Source organism: Chionomys nivalis, chromosome 7, assembly GCF_950005125.1.
Source record: "Chionomys nivalis chromosome 7, mChiNiv1.1, whole genome shotgun sequence".
NCBI classification, from domain to species: Eukaryota; Metazoa; Chordata; class Mammalia; order Rodentia; family Cricetidae; genus Chionomys; species Chionomys nivalis.
Window position 1 is genome coordinate 33,137,061 of NC_080092.1, and position 26,579 is coordinate 33,163,639.

General features: G+C 43.5%; 2 protein-coding genes and 1 pseudogene across 2 annotated transcripts; all 3 read left to right on the top strand.

The window, feature by feature from the left end:
* The first annotated feature begins 6,118 nt into the window (after positions 1-6,118).
* LOC130876822 (olfactory receptor 1361-like) lies at positions 6,119-7,042 on the top strand. The gene has a single exon (XM_057773447.1). The coding sequence runs from the start codon at positions 6,119-6,121 to the stop codon at positions 7,040-7,042; it is 924 nt and encodes a 307-aa protein (XP_057629430.1).
* Positions 7,043-13,194: 6,152 nt separating this feature from the next.
* On the top strand, positions 13,195-14,149 carry LOC130876823 (olfactory receptor 1361-like; annotated as a pseudogene).
* A 10,234-nt stretch (positions 14,150-24,383) lies between these two features.
* LOC130878307 (olfactory receptor 1361-like) lies at positions 24,384-25,307 on the top strand. The gene has a single exon (XM_057776206.1). The coding sequence runs from the start codon at positions 24,384-24,386 to the stop codon at positions 25,305-25,307; it is 924 nt and encodes a 307-aa protein (XP_057632189.1).
* Positions 25,308-26,579: the final 1,272 nt, after the last annotated feature.

A 26,579-nucleotide genomic window follows, 5' to 3' on the forward strand; every position in this document is an offset into this window, starting at 1 on the left:
TGATATGTCATATGGAAGAAAATGGTCCTGAATTTAACTCCATTTTAAAGCCTGAAACATGCTAATGAAGAAATGACCTTAGCAAAGTTGCATGGGACACAATGTAACACTCAGACAAACAGATGAATTTCATCATACAAACTTTTTTTTTATTTTTTTTATTTTTTTTATTTTCGAGACAGGGTTTCTCTGTGGCTTTGGGTCCTGTCCTCCTGGAACTAGCTCTTGTAGACCAGGCTGGCCTCGAACTCACAGAGATCTGCCTGCCTCTGCCTCACGAGTGCTGGGATTAAAGGCGTGTGCCACCACCGCCTGGCTTCATACAAACAATGGACACATTCACTTACTTTAAACTGTCAACTTGTCAATCTAGAGTTCCCTGGGAAAGGAGTCTCATTGAGGGGTTATGTAGATTAGGATGGCCTGTGAGCGTATTTGTGTTGGGTTATCTTAAGGTGGGAATATCTGCCCACGATGAGTGGCAATTCTTCCCTAGGCCGATGGTCCTGGATTGCATGAGGGTAGAGAAAGGGAGCTGAGCCCCAGCATTCCTACACTCCTCTCTCTATTGCTCTCTCCTATTTAGAGATCCCTGTGATTACCCATTGTGAGATCCTGCCATCAAGACTTCCCATCAGTGACCTCTGTAACCTGGAATTGTGTGAAGGTTTGAATGAGAATGATCGCAATAGGGTCATCTATTAGGATGCTTTGTCTCAGCTTTGAAGAGATGTTTGGGAAGGATTAGGAGGTGTGGCCTTGCTGGAGGTGTGCCAATCAGTGTAGGCTTTGAGGTTTCACAAACCCATGCCACATTCAATCTCCTCTCTCCCTCGCTCTCTACTCTCTACTTCTCTCTCTCTCTCTCTCTCTCTCTCTCTCTCTCTCTCTCTCTCTCTCTCTCCCCTCCCCTCTCTCTCTCTCTCTCTCTCTCTCTCTCTCTCTCTCCCTCCCTCCCTCCCTCCCTCTCTCTCTCTCTCTCTCTCTCTCTCTCTCTCATTAATTAGTCAGCCTATCCAAACCTGCAATTGAGAGACCTTGTCTCAAAAGCCGGAGTAAAAGGCTCCTGAAAAACAACATAAAATGCTGGCCTCTGGCACACATTTACACACATTTGCACACACATGCACAGGCATACACAGTCAAACACAGACGCAGATGCAGATGCTCACTCACACACTCACACTGAAATACTAATAATAGAAATCCAGAGATGCTGTTTTGATATTTGCCTTGTTAATTTGTCACCCCTACAGGTATTGTACACTCTAAGGTTTTTTTTTTTTTTAAAAAACAGATAATATGGAGGGAGTTTCCTAAGTGGTCTGAGATTGATTTCTATATGTACTTAGCCCAAACTCTAAGGTGTCTTCAGCACTGGGTTATTGGTGTGTCATTATAGCAACCAAGGACAATGACAATAGCCTCTACTGTTTAGGGTTCCACCAGGGTCTCCTTCACAATAACTTTGTACATAAAATGACTGATGCACTTAGACACCAACCACAGCTATAGTTACCTGCACAATATATAACAAGATGAAGCCTGTCAGAATTCCAAACTGGATGAAAAGCTTACAAGGCTCTATGCCTAACTGAGGAGCTATTGGAAGTTTACAGCTGCTGATGGAAAAAGAATCATAAGTGCATGGTGTAGGATCATCCACAGAGAGATGTGTAACCTACCAATCACTACCCACCAAAGAAACATGACTCTCCCTTCCTCAGCAGCCAGCAACTGCCAGTGACTCCTCACCTAGAGAAGATCATAGGACACCCTCCCTCCCCCAAGGTGCATGTCAGACGTGTGCAGAGCTATGCTGGCAAGCAGTGAGCTCATGCGTGCAGCAGTCATGCCTCGGTCAGAGACCAGCCTTTCACAGCACCCTTTCCATGCTCCAGCCTACATTGTTCTCACCCTGTCTGCTGTGGCGTTCCTTATCCCGAAGTGGAGCATTTGATACAGATGTCTCATCTTCGGCTGAGCATTCACAGTTACATATGCTCAACACTGAACAGTTAAACTCTCTACATTAACTACCACCCTCTACAATAAGAAGGTCCTCTGATGAAAGCTGCAAAACCCATCAGTATAGCTATAAATATATAGAAGACAATTTGACAAGACCCTTGGGAAAATAATACCAATAAGTTCTCTCTTAGAACCTACAATGACTCTAATCATGGGCATGAATATTCTTACAATATGAAAAATTAACCATCTCCTATGGAATAAGCCAGTTTTTAATTGGATTATCTGGTATTTTTCTGGGTTCTTGAATTCTTTGTATATTTTGGAGATCAGCCCTCTGTGAGGTGTGGGGTTGGCAAAGATCTTTTCCCATCTGAAGGTTGCCATTTTGTCTTGTTTTATCATGTCCTTTGCCTTAGAGAAGCTTCTCGGTTTCAGAAGGTCCCATTTATTAATTGTCCATCACAGTGTCTGTGCTTATGGTGTTATATATAGGAAGTAGCTACTGTGCCAAAACATTCAAGGTTTCTTCTCATTTTCTATCAGGTTCAGTGTAACTGGATTTAAGTTGGACTGGACAGATGGCTCCGCCATGAAAGGCTACGCTCACAATAAAAAACATAGCATATTGAACGTTATCTCCAGTCATTTGTGACTTTACTGTTTGTACTGCAAGCATCTGTTGTACTGGAGTCATACTGTGAGTGAATAGATGTCTTCCCCACACACTAGAAGAATGATCATGGTTAAAATGAGTAAGGATTTTAATTGATTTATGATGGAAATAAACTCCATAAAACGTGTGGAATGTTCACAGGGAGAATATCTTCTTCTAAAAGGTTACATTAATAAAAAATACAAAACTGTGGGATAGAAACTGAGTCTTCCCCTCTTATTTCCTTGGCAGAAGCAGACAGAATGCACACAGTGAGCACTGAGCACATCCCTAATGAGGACCTCTGAGGAGTCAACCCTCTGGATGTCCCATGCGACAACAAACATCTTACCCTAAAGGAAATCCTGATCTCCAGGGACAGAGGCTGAATCTCTTTGTTTTCTCTCCAGCATCTAGGCTTCCCCATAGACAGCCACCTCACTCTAAATGTCCTTGAGAGAAGAGCTCCCTCCGTTCTCACCCCATGCTGTGAATTTACCATCATCCAAGTCCAGGATGGAACTAGCAGAGACAGGGATTCTATGAGAGCCTCAGTGAGCAGCAGGTGAGAATCTGGGGACACAGGTTAGGGACTAGTCCATCCAACAGCAGACAGACACCCAGAGATACCGACTTAAGGTGTGACACTGGGGAGCACCCCTCCAAACCTTTCTGTAGCTAGCCGTGTGCCAGAGGAAATGTTTCTAAAGAGGAGAAAACTGGGGTTAGAGATGCTGTGACAATAGACCCCTAACAACGTTTCCTGGAAAAAAGGACTCCCTTCACAGACATGCAAGGCTGCCCTATTCCATGACAAAACTCCATGTTTGTGACAATTGCATCTCTATGTTCATTGACTGAGTTGATTCTATAACAAAGGGGTCTGAGACTTAAGCTACTTTGGACACTGTTCTGAGACCCATAAGAGAAGTAGGAACTACTCAGTTTATTTGTGCAGTCCAGGGATCCAAACTCACGGACACAGACCTCAGATGTCACAGACTCAGTCCTTAGAGCATGGTTCATAGGAGGCTAAAGAATGAAAGAGATACCAAATTGTTTAATCCCGCAAAAAGATTGCTGTCAATGATAGCAGGGCTGTCTGTCTACAAGGAAGCTTCCGTGGATGGTGACTTCTACTTCAGAGGATGCCTGCCGCTTTTCAGTCAGAGGGAGAGCAGTTAGGTGTGTGACATGTCTGAACACACTGCTTTGCTGAGGAAGTGCAGCTTGCTTAGGTGTCACTGTCACTGTCCAGCAGGAAACCTGCCTGTGCCAGGCCACCTCCTGTCACAAATACTATAGTAGGAGAGCAGGGAGAACTTCTGCTGTGGGATGATGCTCTTGTACACTGTAATGATTTGTCGCTTGTATTGGTCTAATGAGACACTGATTGGCCAGTAGCCAGGCAGGAAGTATACTCAGGGCAACCAGACTAAGAATTCTGGGAAGAGGAAAGGAAGACATGCAGTCACCAGCCAGACACAAAGGAAGCAAGATGAGAATGTCTCACTTGAAAAGGTACCACACCATGGGGCTAAAGATAACATAAAGAATTATGGGTTAATTTAGTTGTAAGAATTAGTTAATAATGAGCCTGGGCTATCTAATAGGCCAAACAGTTTATAATTAATAAAAGCCTCTGTATGTTTCTTAGGGACTGAAAGGCTGTGGGACTGGGTGAGACAGAACCTTCCATGCACAAATTTTACCTTGATTCAGATGATGTTCTTAGCACCAACATCAAGTACATACAGCAATTCCCCTGCAGACTGCATTTCCTCTCTTCTCTTTGTTTCTACTCTGGGAACTGTCTGTCCTTAGTCTGGGCACTCTTATATCTGTCTTGATGGCATGGGTCAAACTTCCTCCTTAGTCTGGGTACAATTACATCTGTGTTGACAGCAGGTGTCAAAATTCTTCCTTTACCCCGCAGCATATACGGTCGCCATAGCCATCCAGACCACAGGGTCACTGTCTGGGTTTCTCTAAGCAAGCTCCATATACTGTGGTTCTAGGAGTTATCTAAGTTTTTTTTTAAGTATTTCTTGGGGGCTATTCAGACAGGTCAGTTGTTAAGAGCACTTATTGCTCTCATGAGAAACCAAGGTTTTGTTTCCAGCACCCACATGGTGTGTAACCCACATGGTGATTCACAGCCATTCAAACTCTAGTTCCAGGAAATCCAATGCCCTCTTCCTACCCTGGAGGGTATGTGGATACACATGGAACACATAAATACCTGAAAGCAATACACTTATACACAAAATATAATGAATCAATCTGATAAATACTTTAGTGATTTATTATGTCAGCACTATCCCATAAATGTCAAGAATGTAGCACTCCCAGGACACACACACCAGGAGCAAGCACCATCTATAACCAGTACTCTGAGATGCTCCTTGTAGAGCCTTCTATACCAGCAGTCAGGTCTCATCACATAGAACAGTGGCTGTAACCTTCCTACTGCTGTTACCGTTTAATACAGTTTCTGATGTTGTGGTGAGTCCCAACCCGAATTTTCATTTCTATTTCATAACTGAAATTTTGTAAGTGTTATGAATTATAATGTAAATATCTGGAATGCAGGATATCTGACAAGCAATCTCCAGGTGTTATGACCCACGGGTTGAGAACCTCTGACAGGGTGGCTCTGCCTCTTTGTGTGTCTTTGTTCAGCTAGGCGAACAGTACTCTACTTTCCTGGGCAAACACCATGGATTCTCCAGGAGCACTGCAGCCCAAAAGTCTCAATTGTCGCACCCCCTGTCCACAGAGGGCTCTTCAGGCCAGCCTTGCCTTTGGGACAGACTGCATTAGATCGCTCCTTATTATTTCGTAATTGTTTAGACTCCCAGGAAAACACTCTGGTACACTCACAGCAGGCTTTCTTTCTCTGCATGCAGTGAGCAGGTGGGCAATGCTCTACTGAGGCCCTTGCAAGGGGAGAGTGACAGATATGACACCAGGAAAACCACCAGGCAGGTCTCTCGGGGGTCACACTCCTCCAGCTCTCTGAGAGTAGGAAAGAGAGAGAAGCTTGGGGTTAGGGTATAGAGACCGGACATAGCACTTGCTCCTTGGTTAAAATTTCCATAGATGAAAGCTATGAACATGCAGACGAAAGAAAAAAAATCACTAAGCTTGTCTTGAACTTTTTATTTCCTTGTCTCTGTGAATGTGGTTAAATGGCCCAATCCTAAGTTTCATCATCTATAAATTCAATCCTTCAATAATAGACAATGGTAAATATTAAGTAGAAGTATCCTGATGGGGAACTTAGCATACAGACATGTAGTTCAGAAAGTGTGGGCACTAGAATACCATGCTGGTGAATTTACTATGGATTTATCGTGAGATTCTACAATATTGGAAGTGTATTTGTATTTACTCATCACCAACCAGAAAATCATTGCAAAATAGAAACATATTTTGCTTAAATGTTGGCAAAAAATTTTAGTGACTTATGATACTGACCTTCCCACAGACATGGGTGAAGATAATGAGACCACGGTTGCAGAATTCCTCCTCCTGGGACTCTCTGGAAAGTCAGATCAAGAAGAGATTGTCTTTGGGCTGTTCTTGGGGATGTACATAGTCACCATCTCTGGGAACCTTCTCATCATCCTGGCCATCAGCTGTGACCCTCATCTCCACACACCCATGTACTTCTTCTTGGCCAACCTCTCCAGTGTCGACATCTGCTTTTCCTCAGTCACTGTCCCCAAGGCTCTGGTGAATCACATGGTGGGAAGCAAGTCCATCTCTTACACAGAGTGTATGATCCAGATCTATTTTTTCATTACATTTATCAACATGGATGGCTTCCTCTTGAGTGTGATGGCCTATGACCGCTATGTGGCCATTTGTCACCCACTCCACTACTCCCTGATGATGAGCCCCAGACTCTGTGTCCTCCTGGTGGTCATATCATGGGTCATCACACACCTGCATGCTCTCTTGCACACTCTCCTCATGGTTCGACTCACCTTCTGTTCCCACAATGCAGTGCACCACTTCTTCTGTGACCCGTACCCTATTCTGAAGCTCTCTTGTTCTGACACCTTTATTAATGACCTGATGGTCTTCACTGTGGGTGGAGTGATATTCCTGACACCATTTTCTTGCATTGTTGTTTCCTATGCTTACATTTTCTCTAAGGTCCTGAAGATGCCCTCTACCCGTGGGATAAAGAAAGCCCTGTCCACATGTGGGTCTCACCTCACTGTGGTCTCTCTCTTCTACGGGGCAATCCTGGGGGTCTATATGCGCCCTTCATCCTCATACTCACTACAGGACACGGTGGCCACTGTCATCTTCACTGTGGTGACACCACTGGTCAATCCCTTCATCTACAGCCTGAGGAATCGTGACATGAAAGCAGCCCTAAGAAAGATGGTTCTCAGATGCTAGAATGTGAAATTTTAGAGCTAAGAGGACGCCCGGACACCACGCATCTCTTCATCCTTGTAGAGAAAACAATTCACAGATTGGGGGAATGAATGCATGACTTTTCCTGTGACTAACACCAAATGATCATGGTTGCGTTTGTTAGTCTCAAACTGGCAGATTCTCGTTTTCATGAGTGCAGTAAATTGCCCTCTGAATTGGGCTTATCTGACAGGCTCATTTAAAAAACAAGAAACACTGGGATAACTGGTGTGTTGTGGTTTGAGATGGTCCCATCCAGTCTGTTTGATACCTGCTCCCACAAAGAACTGGGACTTTTACAGCACTTAAAGCTGATCCCCCTTCTCTGATTTCTTCGTGGCATCCAGTTCACCTGCTGGTGGGTAAATGGAAAGTTGTCCTCTGTCCCAGGCTTAAGCATGCCCTCTACATTTCGCAGCTCAGAATGCACCCTTTGCAGACCCTCTGCCCCCCTCCTGCCCTGTTGGCCTTTTCCTCCCTCAGCCTGGGGAATGGTCCATTGCTGGTGCCACTCTGGATGGACACTCGAATCTGGGGACAGTAAGCAAAACTGCCTTTAGAGGCAGAGGATATGGTGGCATAAAGAAAAATTTTTTTTAAAAAAAAGTAAAACTATATCAAAGGTAGAATATTAATTTATGATATGTTACATTTATTATGTTGAGGAACATTTGTTTAATGATGCAAAGATGTGTTGCATTCTTTTATGTTGCGTTTGTTTAATTCTGTGAAGTTGTATTTCTTTGCCTGTCTGCAATACCTGATTAGTCTAATGAAGAGCTGAATAGCCAATATCAAGCAAAAGAAAGTATAGGCATGGTTAGCAGGCAGAGAGAATATATGGGAGGAGAAATCTGGGGGAGAGGATCAAGGATGGGCAAGAGAACTAGGAGAGGAGGACTCTAGGGGCATCCACCCGGCCTCACAGATAGAGTGAAAGTAAGATTATACAAAAGAGAAGGAAGAAGCTCAAAGGCAAAAGGTAGGTGGGATAATTTAAGTTAAGGAAAGTTGGCTATCAAGAAGTCAAGTTAAGGCAAGGCATTCATAAGTAATAATAAGCCTCTCTGTGTTTGTTTTTTTGGTAGCTGAGTGGTAGCCCCCCAAAGAGTAAAATAGCCAAAATAATGAAAAACACAACTACAGTCAAATTAAGAAAGGATCTAGCAAGTTATGAGTATTTACATTAACCAACAATAATCAATAGCCTTCATATGCATGGAAAATATCCAGGTGGACAAGGAGATCATATAATAATAATAATAATAATAATAATAATAATCTGCACAGAACACACAAGAATACAATTTACTGTGTGATTTTTTTTCTCTTTTAACTCTTTGGGGGCCAAATACCCAGCTCCCAAATTAATCACACACACAGAGGCCAAATATCCAGCTCCCAAATTAATCACACACATTACAAGTTGTGATGCCCCGTCTTAGCTTGGCTTGTTTCTTGCCAGCTTTCCTTATCTTAAATTATCCCCTCTATCTTTTCTCTGGGGTTTTATCATTCTTACTTCTCTATATTTTACACCATGGCTGGGTAGCTGTTTGGGATGCTGGGTGGATGGCCCTTAGTATCCTCCCCTCCATGCTCTCTCCTTGCTCCTCTTCTTTTTTGTTTCTTCTTCCATTGATACAGTCTGCCAGCCAGCCCTGCCTATTCTTGCTCCTGCCTTGCCATCGGTCCTTCAGCTCTTCATTTGACCATCGAGTGTTTTTGACAGGCAAAGTATCACAGCTTCACAGAGTTAAACATATGCATCATAAATAAAGCAACACACCTTAAAATAATGTTCCCCAGCAACAGTTAACAGTAAACTTGAGCAGCTTAAGGACACTGCAAAGCACAGAGACAAAATTGCACAAGGGGATGCTTCTTCCTAATAAACAGCTGATTCCAGCATTCCAGAGAAGAGGCTTTCTGTTTGTCTGTAACTGAAAAGCAGTAAATGACAATAGAAATACAAGACAATTTTATCAGGCTATTAGGGTTAGTGCTAGAGTTGCACATTATAAACTCCTGTAGTCAAAGCAGAGATGAATCCAAACATCCCACAGACTAGAGCATGAAGTACAGATTCAGACAGAGAAGGACAGGAACTTGTAGAGATTGGTCTCTCCAGGTGTCAACCATGAAGCAAAGAGCCTGTGATTAGTAGCTATTTTAGAGCTCCAGAGCCTACTCACAGTATGAGAAAAGCTAGTTTTTTTTTTAAATGGGCACCTTGCTGATTGTAATGAGATATTTTTTGCAAAAACCGTGAATCAAGTTGAGGAGACCTATCATTTTTGATTTATTGGGAATTTTTATATCAATTAATATTTCTAGAATTTTGTCAAGTGCTTTTTGTGCATCATTCATATGATTGTTTTAGAAGTCACTGAAGTTGGATTTGGTAATTGATCAATACTCGATAGGGGGCTCTTATTTTGTTTAAGCTATACTAATGAAGATGAGATTAATTGATTTGTGGTCTGATCGCTAGTAATGTATTTGCTAAACTTTGCATCAAGTTCATGCTAACCCCAACCTCTACTCGTATTTGCCAAAATTTTATATTGTATTGCTATGTGATACATAATATTTATATACTGTTATATATATATCATATGTATTTGAAAGCATCATCTTACCAGACAAAGTTAAATATAAATAATTAACCAAGAATAGAGCCCTAGCAGTGAGCACTTTTATAATATCTGACTTTCTGAGGATCCTAATTTTCAGGGCCCAGGCAGAATGCAGACTCTGAACACTTCACCTGTGTCTCTAATTAGAACCTCTGAGAAATACACCCTAGGGGAGCACACACTTGGCACCATCTTCACGGCAGCACCACCTCCAGGGATGGAGCATCAATTTATTCACACCTAGTCATCCAAGCTTGACCAGAGAGAGCCACACGCCTCATTCTAGATGTTCTCTTCTGGGGGAAAAGGCCCTCCCCTTTCAGCTTCGAGTGTGGGTTTCTCAAAATCCAGCCTCAAACATGGCACCAGCAGAGACAGAACTTTCCTGAAGACATCTGATAGCAGCCAAGAGCACCCGGGTAAGGAGGGTGGGGAAACAACAAAGGGCACCCCCACAACAGGGAGACTCCCATAGACTTGAGCACATGGGATGACAGAGAAAGAACTTCATTCAGTTCCTCTGCATCTGGCCAAGGTAAAAGGAGGAAAAACCTCTCACTCCTCCATGTCTGTGCCTTGTTCCTGCACTAGGTTCTCTGCTCTAGGCACACAGGCAAAGCTGCAACATGGGTAGAGGAAGCACAAGAACAGAATGTAGTTTAGAGGATTAGGAGCGGTACTGCAGACTGTTAAAAAGAATGTTCAGAAACAGAGACAGAAAGAGAGAGAGACAGAGAGAGAGACACGGTGACACAAACACACAAAGAGAGACAGAGATGCAGAGAGAGAAACGGAGAGACACACAGAGGGAGACAGACACAGAGACTAGACAGAGAATGTCATTATTTTATCCTGGTCCTCATATTTGTTCTGTGCGTATCCCCTGGAGTGTGTGGTTGTATAATGATGGTGTCTCAGACTGTGGCTGCTTGAATGCTACCGAAACTGGGCAGTGGAGTGTTGACTGCTGCTGGAGTCCAGAGACAAAGCAGCCTTTAAGGTTCAGGGTCTCAAACCCCCAGTGATGCAGACATTTCTGCACAACTGGTATATCAGATATACCCGACAGTCCTACGACACACAGGAATCACTCAGCATAACAGACACATATTTAGGTAAACATATATGATATACTTACACATGTATCCCTCAATACATACATGCATACTTGCCTGTATAAATGCATACATACATATATACATACATGCATGCATGCATGCATAAATACATATATCCTGAAGGTTCTCTTATTACAGTTACAGCAGCAGTATTCTGTCTCTATAATGAATCTTAAGGGGAAGTGGATTTGAAATCCAAAAGCTGGAGCTGAAAGCCAATCAAAGAGAGGGGCATCCATGCATCACCTACTATGATGCACTGGGGTCCTGTGGAAGCTGCACACCTAGGGCTTAACCAATGATATGTTAACATTATTCCTGGCAACTGACCATTCCAATGTCCACCATCTCTCAATGCACAGCATGAGAAAATTTGGAATAACCGAAGCTTAATGCTCTTAGGAATGAACCTTAGCTGTGGTCTTTCCCCACTGGAGCAAGTTGCCTTTCCATCCCATTGAGCCTCTCTTTCTATTTCTTTGACAGGAAACTACCTGCCTTCAGGAACATTAGCATCTACAGGCAGAGGATCTTTTGATGGTCCTTGTGAACTACCCATTATTCCATTTCTCATCTGTCTGCTTCCCTCGATTTATTGGAAGCATATCCTAGCTTTATAAATTTTATGGTGTGTATGTATGTGTGTGTGTGTCCATGTATGTTTATGGGTGTAACTGTACATATGTCACAGCACTCATGCAGAGTTCTGCTTCTCACTTCACCATAAAAGCACTGGGATAGCAGATGTGCTCTATGGTGTGGAGTTTTAGGTGGGTTCTGGGATTTGAACTCAGGTCTTCACACTTACATGGCACGTGCTTTACCCACTGAGCCTTCTCCCCAGCCCTCATTCTAGATCGTTGTTGCTGTTGTCGTCACCCTGGTCTACATCCATGGCAACGCTCCAGAAGTTACCTTGGACTCACATCTCAGCGCTGTGCTTAGCTCCACTCTTACAGCAGCAGTCAGCTCGCTGTCTGAACCACACGAGCAATGTCACCAATTTCCATGTCATGTTCTGTCCCAGCAACCAGGCCATTTCTCCTGACACCTGTCTCCTCTCTTCCCCTTCCCCAGCCAGGCCTCTGACCACCCCAGGGTGACTCTCCTCCCTTCTCAGCTGTAATTGCCTTGCCTCCCTCCATGGGCATTGCAGTCCAGAAGTTTTCCTGACCTCCTGACCATGGAGATGTCTTAGCCTGGGGATTGTCTTTGAGATGCACATGAATCTGCATTTTATCCACTTGTAAAACATTTTATCTCCAGCAGAAAAACAATGAATGCACTTATGCCCTGGATGTCCCCGTCCCCATTCTGAATGTGGAAAGGTGGGGACAATGCATATAAGAATCTGGGCCGTGGCTCAGGTGAGCAGGCAAACAGCTGTGAACGAGGTGAAAACCTCCTAGTAGCTGATAGAAAGTGAAGGTCGAACCACCAGCCGGTCTGTCAGACAACTGATCTTCCCAACTGTTAGCAAGTGGAAAAGCCACAGGGCCACCTCCAGGTTTATAATCTATGGCACTTAGTAGGGACTTTTTATTAGATTAAAATTTAATAAATGGTAGCTAATATAACATAAACATTTCTGGGGACCCTGTACCTGCCTATAGTCCCAGATAGTTGGATGTTAAGGCAGGAGGATTATGTAAGCCCAGAAATTCCTGATCAGACCAAACAACAAGTAAGAAAAAGTATGTTTGTGTGTCTGTGTTTCGTGGTGTCTATGTGTTTGTTTGTATATGTATATGTGTGTTGTACATAGTGTATGTGTGTTCATGCACCTAAGTGTGGTTGTGTTTCTGTATGTGTGAGCGTGCCTGTCCATGTGTGTAAATGTGTAACACAGAGAACAAGGCCTTTAGCCTGTTTTGAACTCTCACTAATATTGATCAACAATTTTGCTAAATCATCTGGCTGCCCGCTCCTCCGTTTCTTCAAGTAAACTCTGCAACGCAGTAGACAATTATCACATGTACTCGCTCATAGGTGGTTTTTAAACATAAAGCAAAGAAAGCCAGCCTACAAACCACAATTCCAGAGAACTTAGACAACAATACGGACACTAAGAGAGACTTACATAGATCTAATCTACATGAAAAGTAGAAAGTAAAAAAAGACAAGATCTCCTGAGTAAATTAGTAGCATGGGGACCTTGGGAGAGGGCTGAAGGGGGAGGGGAGAGGCAGGGAGGGGAGCAGAGAAAAATGTAGAGCTCAATAAATATCAATAAAAAAATTTTAAAAATACATTTTAAGTGATTTTACTAGCAGTTGTTTCTAAACTAATGAGTAATATTTCCCAAACTACATAAAAGTTTTCTCCAAAAGTTGGTGAATGATTTCTCTATACGAATCTCACTTTCTTCTCCAGAGACATGGATGGTGACAATCAGACGACAGTCACAGAATTCCTCCTCCTGGGACTCTCTGAAGAGTCAGAACAAGAAGACGTTGTCTTTGGAATGTTCTTGGGGATGTACATGGTCACCATCTCTGGGAACCTTCTCATCATCCTGGCCATCAGCTGTGACCCTCATCTCCACACACCCATGTACTTCTTCTTGGCCAACCTCTCCAGTGTCGACATCTGCTTTTTCTCAGTCACCATCCCCAAGGCATTGGTGAATCACATGGTGGGAAGCAAGTCCATCTCTTACACAGAGTGTTTGATGCAGATCTACTTCTTGTTCGCATTTGGCAACATGGATGGCTTCCTCCTGAGTGTGATGGCCTATGACCGCTATGTGGCCATTTGTCACCCACTCCACCTTACCCTGATGATGAGGCCCAGACTCTGTGCCCTCCTGGTGGCCATATTATGGGTCATCACACACCTGCATGCTCTCTTGTACACTCTCCTCCTGGTCCGACTCACCTTTTGTTCCCACAATACAGTGCCCCACTTCTTCTGTGATCCCTACCTTGTCCTGAAACTCTCTTGTTCTGATACGTTTATCAATGATGTCACAGCCTTTGCTGAGGGTGGAGTGATATTTCTGACACCATTTGTATGCATCATTGTTTCCTATGCCTACATCTTCTCTAAGGTCTTATCAGGGGATAAGAAAAGCCAGGTCCACTTGTGGTTCCCACCTCACTGTGGTCTGCCTCTTCTATGGGGCGATCCTAGGAGTTTATATGCACCCTCCTTCCTCCTACTCACTACAGGATGCAATGGTCTCTGTCTTCTTCACAGTGGTCATACCCATGACCAACCCCTTCCTCTACAGCCTGAGGAATCGTGACGTGAAAGGAGCCCTAAGGAAGATAATTCTCAGATCCTTGAATTTGAAATTTGTAGAGCTGAGGGGGAAAATAGGTGGCAAGTGAAGTTCAAGGTGTCATCCCACCAGCCCTGATAGGTGAATCTCTGATAGAGAAGGCCCTGAGATCACAGACCCTGGAATGTTTTTTGCTTTTGCTGTGTCTTTCCATGATTGCTGCTGCTATCTTTCTCTGGTATCTGACATGCTGTTCATGGGTGTGGGGAGATCCCCACTGTCTGTAATGTTGTGTGTTTCTCTCAAGGAAACATCTCTTTCTACTTGGCATTTTTACCCGTGGATTATTATGAAGCTGATTCCTCCTTCAGCTGTACTGTCTAATTGATAATAATAAAGTTAGGTTATACAGAGTTTTGATAGATAAAAATAAATACAAGAAAATCTTACACAGCTAGGACTTATGAGTGTCACCAAAGGAGCTGAATAGACCATAGCTCAAGTTAATGATTAAGAAATACATTTGAATCCCAGGAGCCAGGGTGACTTGAGTTCCCTTTATCTTAATGCTGAAAACCACAGTCACAGGTTTCGGTGTGCATCATTAGCTGAAACAAAGCTTTGCAATAACTTCAGGTTAGAGCAGGTGTTTTGGTAATAGCTATAAGATGAAAAACCCCAGAAAATAATCTAAAGTTTACAGGGACACAGCTGAGATAAAAAAAGACAAAGCAAGGCAATTGTTACTTGCTGACATACTTTCCCTTTCCAGGGCTGGTTGATGACCAAACGTAATCATTAATACTTTGTACCCATTCCTACCTTCAATCTCCTTTGCACCCTACAGATTTAAAGTACAACTGACTGGTTTTTATGTATAAATATTTGGTTTGTGATTCTTTTAAGATTACCAATGGTATCAGCTCTTAAGATAATTAATAAAGTGATTGATTCTTTGTAACAGCAATATGCAGCCTGCCAACAAAATGGCTGAGAAAAAAATATGCTTTCTGCTTGCTCATGGTCTGTTAATCTTTTACAATATACTTAGATGTAAATGTATGTGCGTTATCAGCGTGACTGTGTTTTTAATCATTTAAGGGAGATGGAAAACATGTTTTTACCTGTATTCATTATAATCATTCACTTGAAAAATAAGACGTAAGCACATTGTGATTCCTATGTTACCTGAAAGATTTTGTTGCGGTGTATAAGCTGTAGGAAACCATGAAGAGAGTGTAACTGTCTTTCCCCCTAACCTCCTTAGATAGAAAAGTCTAGTAGGTGTTACCTCCATGGATTCCTTCTGAACTCTGAACTGCTGATGGCTGCCCCCCAAAGCAGCAATAAGAGTTCTCCTAAACATCATTTATTTCTTCCTTTTTATAAAGATGTACCTAGACTCGTCCAGTGCTCACATGACCTTGCCTTGGGTTACTAATTGATGATTGTGATTATGCGTCTTTGTGGGCACTAACTAATACTCTCTGTCACATGCTCTTTATCTCTTCAAGAGGATGATTCTAAGATGCTCAGTTCACAAATAAGAAAAACTGAGAACATTTGGAAACATTCTGAACTGGGATAAGTTTAACATCCCGTGAGATGCTGGCTGCCATAATGATCAGGGCATTTTAAGAGATGGAGCCACCTGCCCCTGTGGCCTCAAACAGAACTGCGGTTAGCCTGGTAAATGACCTACAGGAAGTTTACCTCACCCATGATAACAACTAGAGGTCGTTGGTTATTATAGAGTGCTCCATTCTCAGTCTCTGGTAACCGAGATGTTGACGCTTCTCCCGTCTCCCAGGCTGAGGTCCCTCTGCTACATTCTATAGGTCAGAATACTACCTGCCCCCTTCTCATCCCACCTAACATTTCAAGGGTTTTGTTCCTCAGCATGACTCTTAGGGATGCCTCGGAAGTACCAGGAAACCTTGGGTAGTAGCTGTGCTCATCAAAAGATGCTCAATGTCCCTACACGTTCCCGTGGGCTGCAGGAAGCAGAGATTTCCTAACAAAGCTGAAGTGTCTAGAGTCCCAGTCATGCCTAGGGACATGGGGACTTGAATTAATGTCACGATTATAATTGGGACTCAGGACTTCTGAGTCCAAGTGCAGCCTATTCTGGAATATGGGTCAGAGTGTCCAACCCTCTTCTAGTTTATACTAGAGGTCAAGTGTGTGCAATGTCACTTGTCATGTTCTTTCCTCACATCCAGATAGGTCTGCCCTCCATCTTCTGGGTTGGGACAGTGGTCACTTATCAGTAGTTCTCCCTTCATGGTCTCTGGGTCCTCGCTTCTTTTCTCCCCATACTACTGACTTACAGATCCTTGCTGTCCTCACCATCAGCTTCTTCCAGACCCTGTCCTGCCTCTGACTGTAGCGATCTCCAGCCTGGGGAATCTTACCACTTTCTCTCCCTGCACATCTCTCTCCTCCACACAGGTGCCATTTGTTTCTCCTCAGGCATCAAATGAGTCCTGTCACCCAACTCTTATAGAAACACAGGAGAGGCAAACTATTTTTTCTCCATGTAGAAAAGACTAATCAGTGATTTGGCACAGGATTTCATTAGAGCCACTAAACTCTCCTCTTGGCCCCTCGTGAACCCAGAGTGTAGAAACCACAGGGTCCCGGTGACCCTTGGAACAGACTCCAGTCTCCCCACAGTCTCCTCCACTCTGGTGGCAGGAATGTCTCATCCTGTGTTTGTCACTACAACATATAACGGCGTTTGTCAAGGTAATGTTGGAATCAGAGTCCTAGGCCAGATGGTTACTGTTGTTGTTTGAATAAAAATGTCCCTGTGTGGGATTCTCCTCTGCATGCCATGAATATGTTTTATTACCATTGGCTAATAAAGAAGCTTCTTTGGCCTATGGCAGGTCAGAATATAGCAAGGCAGGAATTCCAAGCAGAGATAGAGGAGGAAAGAAGGTGCAGTCAGGGAGATGCCATGTAGTTGCTGAAAGAGAGTGTATCCCTAAATAAATAACCATCTATTTCTCACTTCTGAGCTAGTGTGGGATTTCTTTTAAGCGTCCTTCCACAATATATTACAAATATAAATGCATTTGTGTGTACATATACATAAGCACATACGCATGTAGCAAAAATTAATGGAAAAAAGAGGCCATGCATTTGAAAGAGAGCAAGAAGGGTATATGGACAGGTTTAGATGGAAGAAAGGTAAGGGGAAAATGGTGTAATTATAATTTTAAAAATAAAAAAGTATTTTTAAGTTGAATGAGGAGGAAGATAGAGAATCAAGATGAGGGAAAGTCAATGAAATTACTAAGGGATCCATCTGGAGACAAAGGGGAAGTGCCCCCCAACAATCATCTTAGAAACTAATTATTCCGTACAAAACCCCCCACTAGTATGCCCATTGCATTCTGGTCAACTCTATATGAACTTCCTGGCTTTCATTCCCTTCCTGCTGAATGCCCACTTCCCTGAATCTCTGTTGTCTCCCCAGGTCATCTCTCTATAGCTCCCCGCACAGCAGATATTCCTCTAGAGGTCTGGATAGGCTCATCCTGGCCCTAGTAGTCTGTATGTGAGGAACTCAATTAATAAAAACGAGGCACCATGTGGGGTCCCTAGTGCCGTCTTCCCTCAGAGGCAGACCCTATACCAAGTTTGCATCTTCCTCCCCCGTGGCAGCCACGTTGGTGATTTATCTCCCAGGGCCCGAGTTAATAGGGACCAGGCCTTGGCCAGGGCCTTTATTTTCCCCTCAGCCTAGACTCCTGGGAGATACCGCACACTCCTTTCCACAAGCAATTTCTATTTACTATTAATTAGACTTTGGGGAGTCAACTCTTGGTGTGCCAATTAAAACAACTTAGAAAAGTTTGCATCAGCTCAGTGGATGTTGAAACAAACGGTCATCCTCAACCCTGCACCGATCCCCAGACACTGCTCTCCCTAGAGGGACCAGGGACTGAGACACACCAGGGCCACTGGGGGCTCACAAATCACCTCCGTTAGATATTACATCAAGGTTATAAACCTACCAGGCTGAAAGTCTGCCACAAATAGAGAAACCTCCCTGCCATAGGCTGGCCATTACAACTTCCAGAAATTACTATTCTGTAGTATTTTGACTTCTGGTGTTTCAGGACAGTCGCAAAGCTTTCTGGAAGTTTCTCTCATGTAAAATCAGTGGACCTTCAGTAGATCACATTGTTCTGGGCATTGCTCCTTTGCTACATGGGCCTTGGAAACTGGCTTTGTCTACTTGCTGAACCCTGAGTCGTTATAAACCTGACTGAGTCCTCACATGTACAACTGAGCCTGTTTTCAAACAACCACCTAGTATCCGTCCTTAGTTTTGCGTGTGTGTGTGTGTGTGTGTGTGTGTGTGTGTCTGTCCCGCAATAACTGGGGGAAAAGAGACTGACAAAATCCTGGGCATCTTGTATTCTAGAAAGTTCTAGAAAGGGAGAGATCCAAGAAGAGGGAAGGGTGGAGCAGAAAAGAAGACAGAAAAGAGGGATAAGGCATATCAAAAAGACAGTCCCCAAAATAGAGATGCTCCCCATGGCTAACCAGGCAATAGATTGAGTACCACAGGCTGAGTACCCCAAGTCCCAAAAGAAATTTTTATTTTCCCCTCAAATCTGAATGCCAGCATGATACAGATATTCTACAGGTGACCTGGTGTGGTTGGAAGGAGTCAAACCAGGCACATTATATACACTGTGTAGTTGCCCCCAGGCTACATATACAGACAAGAATCCGTGAAACCAAAAAGAGTTGCATGTTTAGGCCTGGATTCCGACTCAGAGTATTTTGATATATATATAGTACATATAACAATAGTACACACACACACACACGTGTGTGTGTGTAACTATTCCAAGATTAGAAGACTTTTGAAACACCAAATACTTCTGATCCCAAGCATCTTGGGAAAGAGGGATATTAGTTGTCATCATGATTCAGAATAGGAAATTAACATCAGCAAGTCCATACTGACTAAACAAGAAAAAGAACAAACACATGAGCAGGCGACAAGACACAGGTCTCTAAGAGATGTCCCCTTTGCATCCTGCAGACTGTGGAGCTCAGTCCTCTCCTCTCCCATGAAAGGCAGCTGGAATGAGTGCCTTGGTGCCAAAAACCAGATTATTGGGGGCGGGGGGGGGACGACAATCTGTGCAGTGGAGAGATGCTAAGTATCTCCTTGCCAAGCAATAAAGTTCGACATTGTCAGTGATTGCTCATGCTGAGGTCATGCATCCCTGCTGTGACATGATGATGTGAGGGAAACATCTCACAGAGGGGGTTCTTCCCCAAAGTCATAACAATACTATAGTTATGAAGTTAGTAGACCCAAATAAAATAATTATTAGACATAACGCTTGCCCAAGATTCTCAAAACAATAGAAGATGCGAAAGGCAAGGAAAGACTGACAAAAGGAAAATTCAAAAAGCGTGGGCTCAATTGTCCCTTGTTCTGAAATAGCTTTTTTTAACCATTGAGATGTGTTTTCTTTAATTATAAATCAGCAAAAGTTAAATGCCAAGATAGATTTATACATAGCTATAGGATTAGACTAATACACAAACCATACATTTATGTCTACTTAGATATAAATACACATTTTAAGGTTTCAATAATCAAACCCATGAACAGTCTAAAAATTCTGCAGATTAGAATGGCAAGTCTAGAAATACATAAAGATGAAAGATGGTGGAACAGCTGTCTCCAGGGTTCCGCATTCAAAATAACCAGCGGAGGCAGAAGACATCAGAGGAAAAGTGCAAACGGGAGAAGTGACTCCTCGGCCAAGACCAAACACTCGCTTCTCACCAGATGCTGTGGAAGCCGGATGAGGTGGACAGCTCTTTGCAGACCGACAGACATGGTGATGCATGTCTGTAATCCCTGTACTCAGGAGGTCAAGACCGCACATCATGAGTTCTAGCCCAGCCTAGACTCCATAAGGACTTTCAGTCCACTCTCACCTACTTAGCAAGATATCACTTCTAAAATCCAAAGGTATATAAAAAAGACAAACTAAAGGAAAAAAAATCTTAGAATTACTATTGGACATTACTATGCTTCTAGAATGAAGAAAAATTAAGATGTCTCTAGATTAGCAGAAGCCAAGGAATGTGTTTTCAGTAAATAATAATATTATTATTATTTATTGTATTAATAAAAGAAGTAATAAGAGGAAACCTCCAGGCTAAAATGAAAGTGTGCTAGACAGTGATGATGGCAAACACACAGAGCAAAGGCTGCTGTACTTAGGTCAGCGACTCTCCCTTTCTATGAGATCCAAAAAGCCAATGTATAAAATAATAATCATAAATTTATATTAGTTGTCATACAATATATAAAGATGAAATATGTGACCTCATTAAAGAACGCAGGAGAACAAGAGACATAAAAGAATTCATCTGAACCCAAGATATCTCAATTTGAATCTTAAGTTGACTATTCAGGCAAGGTTGTTGTAAGATCATGATGCTAATTACAGCATCCAAAGTAATCATTAAGAAAACAACTTAAAATATACAGAAAGGGAGAAGAGGGGATCAAAGTGGAATGATATGAAAAAGAACCAACAGAATAACAAGAAAGGACTAATAAAAGTTGAGGAACAAGATAAGACGTGGAGAAAACAACAGTGGTAGAAGTAAACCCTTCTTGGAGGGTAATCACAGTAAGTATAAGTGATTTAATTATTGACAAGCAGAGATGTGTTCCAAAAATATCCCCCACACTCAAGCTCATGCATGCTTCTATAGCAAAACCCAGTGTGGGGGAAAGGACATCAATGTAGTAAGGAAATTGTTAGGAAGGAAGGTGGGGAGAGTGAGAGGAGCTGGGATGCGAAAATGCCCCCAACTCAGTATTTACACGTATGGGATTATCAAAGAAAATAAAATCATATGAACAGAGAATAGAATCCACCTGTAAAATTTATCCTGCTACATGAAGAAATCTAAAATCTGGGGAAGGGATTTCTTTCATAGCCAAAACTCATCCACTGTTAAGGATCTTGCTGTTATCAACAACAACTTCAAAAATTTGCTCTAAATATCTGGATAAAAGGATGGGGGAAAGATGGCTCAGCAAGTAACGATACTTGCTGCCCTGCCAGATAACCTGTGTTGGGTTGATCCCCAGAACCTAAGTGGGGGAAGGAGAGCCAGCTCCTGCAGGCTGACCTCTGACCTGCATGTGTGCACCCCCACACATATATACAGGAAGAACGCAGGAAGGGAGGCCAGGAGGAAGGAAGGATAAAAATGAGGCTAGATGGACAGAGCACTTTGCTGGGCGTATGCGAAGACCCAGTTTCAATCCCCACCACAGCAATAAAATAATAAAATAAAATAAGAAGATTGAAAACAGCATGTTCACGTTAGTTGACGATGCCTGAGCAAAATTATCCAGTGACAATAGGGTTGCCATCACATCTTTGTTGGGGCTTGGAAAGTGGCTATGTTCTGAGAAAGACTTCAGTATCCTGATAGGAGTATAAATATAGTAAACACTTGGGCTGGAGAGAAGGCTAATGGGTTAAAAAGCACTTGCTGCTCTTCTAGAGGACCAGGCTGGACTCCTGACACCCACATGGTGCTTCTCACTGTCTATAATTCCAATCCCAGGAACTCTCCTGACTTCCTTCATTGTCACACATGTGGTGCATAGACTTTCAAAGACAAACGCTCATATGCTTAAGAAATAAAAACAGACAATGGTAAAACCTGTATTTCTGAGGGTTTTCCCTTCTGTTTTGTTCTTACTATGTTTCTCACACTGTTGACAGCTGGCTCTAGTGTATAAACTACTTCATCGTCCTGTTGCATCCTCCTCTCTGCCCCTCCTCTCACAGGCTTCTCAAAGAACACCAAAGGGAAGGGAGGCGAGGTGGACATGTTTGTACAATTGCTTCAACAGGGATTGATTTTATTGCAATATGCTCAGTGTTCAGACAGAATGCAAACAATAAACTCTTAGCACGGGTCCCTAATGGGGACCTCTGAGGAATGGGCCCTGGGGGTACGCCAGTGTGCCATTCATAGTTACGGTAACCCTGATCTCCAGGGAGGGTGGGTCTATTTACTCTCATCACCAAAGCTTGGCCATAGAGAGTCATATGTCTCTTCCTAGATGGTCGCCAGCAGTGAAATGTCCCACAACTGTATTGACCCAAATCCAGCATCAAGCATGGAATCCACAGACATGAGAATTGTGTGAAAGTTACCAACAGCACAGACAACAGCAACAAAGGCATGCTGGCCAGGCAGGTGAGGCCCTACTACCTCAACAGCAGACAGAGCCACCGATGGGGAAAACCAGGTCCAGGACCAGAGGAAAAGCTCTTGGTCAACACTCAAACCTTTCTTGGTCACTAGGAACAAGCAATCTCTCTGCAAGGCAAGGTTCCAGACAGGAAAAGGAAGTCATCAACTTAGGTTAGCAGGGCGTGGTTCAGAAACTGTAGCTTGCTGAGAAGCTTGGCCAGAAGTTTACAACCAAGAAGAGGGAGCCATGCGGAACATGAGGAGGAAGAGGAGTGAAAGAGAAGAAAGGAGAGGATGGGAGGGGAGAGGAGAAGGAGAGAGAGAGAGAGGGAGAGGGAGAGGGAGAGAGAGAGAGAGAGAGAGAGAGAACACTCCCACACTAAAAGATAGTCTCCAGGTAAGATGCCTGCCTTGCTGTTTGTTTTTCTAGTCCACCCATTGTGATCTGTGATCACACATGGAATGTGCTCAAGCTACATGGTTGCTATTCTGCCTTTGTTTTAGGAGCTGGTCCAGGTAAGATGAGCTCACATCTCTGCAATGTAGTCTTGCTTTCGCTAATTTCATTCACAGTAACAGGCACCACTTGCCTCCATTCTACGTAGATCTTTAGCCAACCTCAAAGAGGGTTCTCCCCATGCTTCTGCCTGCTGCTTCTTTCTTATTATTATCCTTCCAACTCCTTTGTTCTCTAGAGGAAAAAGCTTCTTCTCCTTCCCTGCTGAAACACCAGTAATTCTCTCAAGGATGCTGTAGTCTTATTTTACCTGACCCCTGCCTCTGGACATTTCTTCTGCGGGGAGTATCTTTTAAATACACTGCATTCATTTGCCAATCAGTAACTCTCTTTCCTCCAGATGGAAATAACCCAGGGGCTATAGTGATGGCTCAGTAGTTAAGCATTCTCTGCTCTTGCAGAGGACCTGAGTTCAGTTCTCCCAGCACCTGTGTTAGGCAGCTCACAACAAACCAGGAGATCCAATGCCCTCTCCTGACTCCATAGGCACGTATACTCACACACACAGTTGTACCTGCTCCTCTTGGGATGTAGGAAGTGAGAGGAGCTCGCACAGAGCTGGAGTGGTGGACCAACAGCGGTGAACTGGGGTTAAACAGCTTTGTGGCAGATAAAACGCTGAGAGTTGAAAACCTCTAGACAGACATATCAAAGTCGAGGAACAGCCCAAATTCTGAGAATATATCAGAGCCTCAAATACAATCTGCACATCTGTAGGACAGCATTTAATAACAATTTGCCGTGTGGTTAAACCGTCAACAAATGGCAGCTGTATGAAGTACAACACAAAGGCAGCCAGATGGGCTCTTAAACCAGTAGTTTCCAGTGCTGAGTGGCCTAACACGGGGGGGGGGGGGGATAGCTTGAGTTCATGATATCAAGTCCAGCCTGGGTGCAGTGGCAATATCTTGTTTCAAAAACCAAATAGCTTGTGCAAACACATATACATACATGTGTGTGTTTATATAGTAAACACATATACATACATGTGTGTGCTTATATAGTAAACACATATACATACATGTGTGTGTGTTTATAAAGTAAAAGGAAAATCACAAGATTGTCCTGAGTTCTTCCTTCTAGTAAGCAACTGATTTTTTGGTTTTTGTTTTTTCAAGACAAAGTTTCTCTCTAGTTATGAAGCCTATCCTGGAACTAGCTCTTGTAGACCAGGCTGGCCTCAAACTCACAGAAATCGGTCTGCCTCTGCCTCCTGTGTGCTGGATTAAATGCATGCGCCACCACCACCTGGCTTCCTACAGGTTTTTTATCCATAAGGTGAATTATATTCCTTCAATCATTATAATAAGTTTAAATATTGTGAAAGAAAGCAAACAAGTTTGGAACCAGCCAATAGGAGTAATTTAGAAAACTACAGCCACTCATAAATAAAACTTGTAGAAATGAACCAGGATTTTGTTTAAGATACAAAAGAGACAATTCAGTTTTAGTTCATTCTCAGCCTATCACTAAACTGCTTCAAACGATATGTCTTTGCTCAGATGTTAGCAAATGGTCTGACTGCATGATAAAATTGTTTTCCACAGACATGGATGGGGACAATCAGACAATGGTCACAGAATTCCTCCTCCTCGGACTCACTGGACAATCAGAGAAAGAAGAGATTGTGTTTGGGATGTTTTTGTGGATGTACTTGGTCACCATCTCTGGGAACCTTCTCATCATGCTGGCCATTAGTTGTGACCCTCATCTCCACACACCCATGTACTTCTTCTTGGCCAACCTCTCCAGTGTTGACATTAGTGCTCCATCTGTCACTGTCCCCAAGGCTCTGGTGAACCATGTGTTGGGAAGCAAGTCCATCTCTTACACAGAGTGTATGATCCAGATCTATTTCTTCATAGCATTCAGCAACATGGACGGCTTCCTCTTGAGTGTGATGGCCTATGACCGCTATGTGGCCATTTGTCACCCACTCCACTACACCCTGATGATGAGGCCCAGACTCTGTGTCCTCCTGGTGGTCATATCATGGGTCATCACAAACCTGCATGCTCTCTTGCACACTCTCCTCATGGTTCGACTCACCTTCTGTTCCCACAATGCAGTGCACCACTTCTTCTGTGACCCGTACCCTATTCTGAAGCTCTCTTGTTCTGACACCTTTATTAATGACCTGATGGTCTTTACCGTGGGTGGACTGGTATTTCTGACACCATTTACATGCATTGTTGTTTCCTATGCCTACATCTTCTCTAAGGTTCTTAAGCTACAATCTGCCCATGGAATAAGGAAAGCCCTGTCCACATGTGGCTCTCACCTCACTGTGGTCTTCCTTTTCTATGGGTCAATCCTGGGCATTTATATGCACCCGTCATCCACCTACACAGTACAGGACACAGTGGCCACTGTCATCTTCACTGTGGTGACACCACTGGTCAATCCCTTCATCTACAGCCTGAGGAATCGTGACATCAAAGGAGCCCTGAGGAAGATAATGCTTAGATCTTAGTTTTTGAAAAATTTAGAACCGAGAGAATTCCTGGACATCATGAATTTGTTCATCTTTACAGAGAAACCCATGTAGCTAGGGCGGCAGCTCACTGGGATGACTCTGGGATTAGGGCTTTGTGGTCAGGGTCACCCTTTTAAATCTGAGGATGATGAGATCATTGTCCCCTAAACCTGTAATTTGTTATGTCTTTTAAAGGCTTGGTTTTTATAGGCAAGGACATTTAAAGTTTAGACATATTTGAAATTATTTATTTGGGGAAAGGTCTAGCAACTGTCAAAGGCAAGGCTCCCACAATGAACTAGGAAACTTCTCTGAAAGTAGACTTTATAGCTGACCCTCTTCAGAGTTGAAAAGGCTTCAGTCATCCTAGCGACTGACATAGAAAGGTGAGTTCGCCTGGGTCTGAGTAACCGTGAGCTGTTAATTAGAGAATGATCATATGTGCGGTGTAGGTTTCTTCACTGCTGTAAGGAACAGAGGAAACCGTGACTGAATGTGTGCGGTTGACATGGGTACAGTCACAAGGAAGATGCCAATATCTCAGCTCCATGAGACTGGCAGGTAAGGCTCAACAGGGCTGGCAAAACTTCGGTTGGGAATCCAAGTGTGAGAGAGTGACGGGTGTGTGTAAAGGTGAACACCTACAGCTTCCTCCTCCCGCATGTTTACAGCCTGAGAAGCTCAATACCGAGACCACCTAGGGAGACTAGCTAACCCCTCCCCTCAGGTGTGCATAATAAACACACTTGAGGTTCTGGGTTGTGATGATTAGTAGGTGTCCTCCATCAGCGTGAGCACCCTCACCTGGCCCCAGCTTTCCTTTAAGTGTGTCCGTACTTCCTTCACTGCCTCGCCCCCCCCTAGTCGGGGTTCCAGGAGCCAAGCTACAACAGATGACAGTGCGTTGCTGTTCAGGTGACTCTGCCTGTGTCTCAGCCCCCATCACAGCTCAGGATATGGCTCTTGCTGAGCTCCCCCACATACACACACACACCCCGATTTTGTGGCGTTTCACTACTGAGCACAGGTACGAGACAGGAATGAGCATCAGACGCTTCAGACAGTCTCTGCTGGAAACAGAGATGATCTTAAAGCTGAAGTGTCCAACATTGCTATAGAATCTCCAGAGCCCCATGAATCACTTCCCTCTTAGTCCCCCTAAGTCCACATTCCACAGCTAGGCCCATCATTGTCTGCCAATGTCCCAGGGTGCTCTTCCTCAGCTTGCTCAGCTTGCAAACTCCCAGGAATTATTGTGGTTCTTCTGTA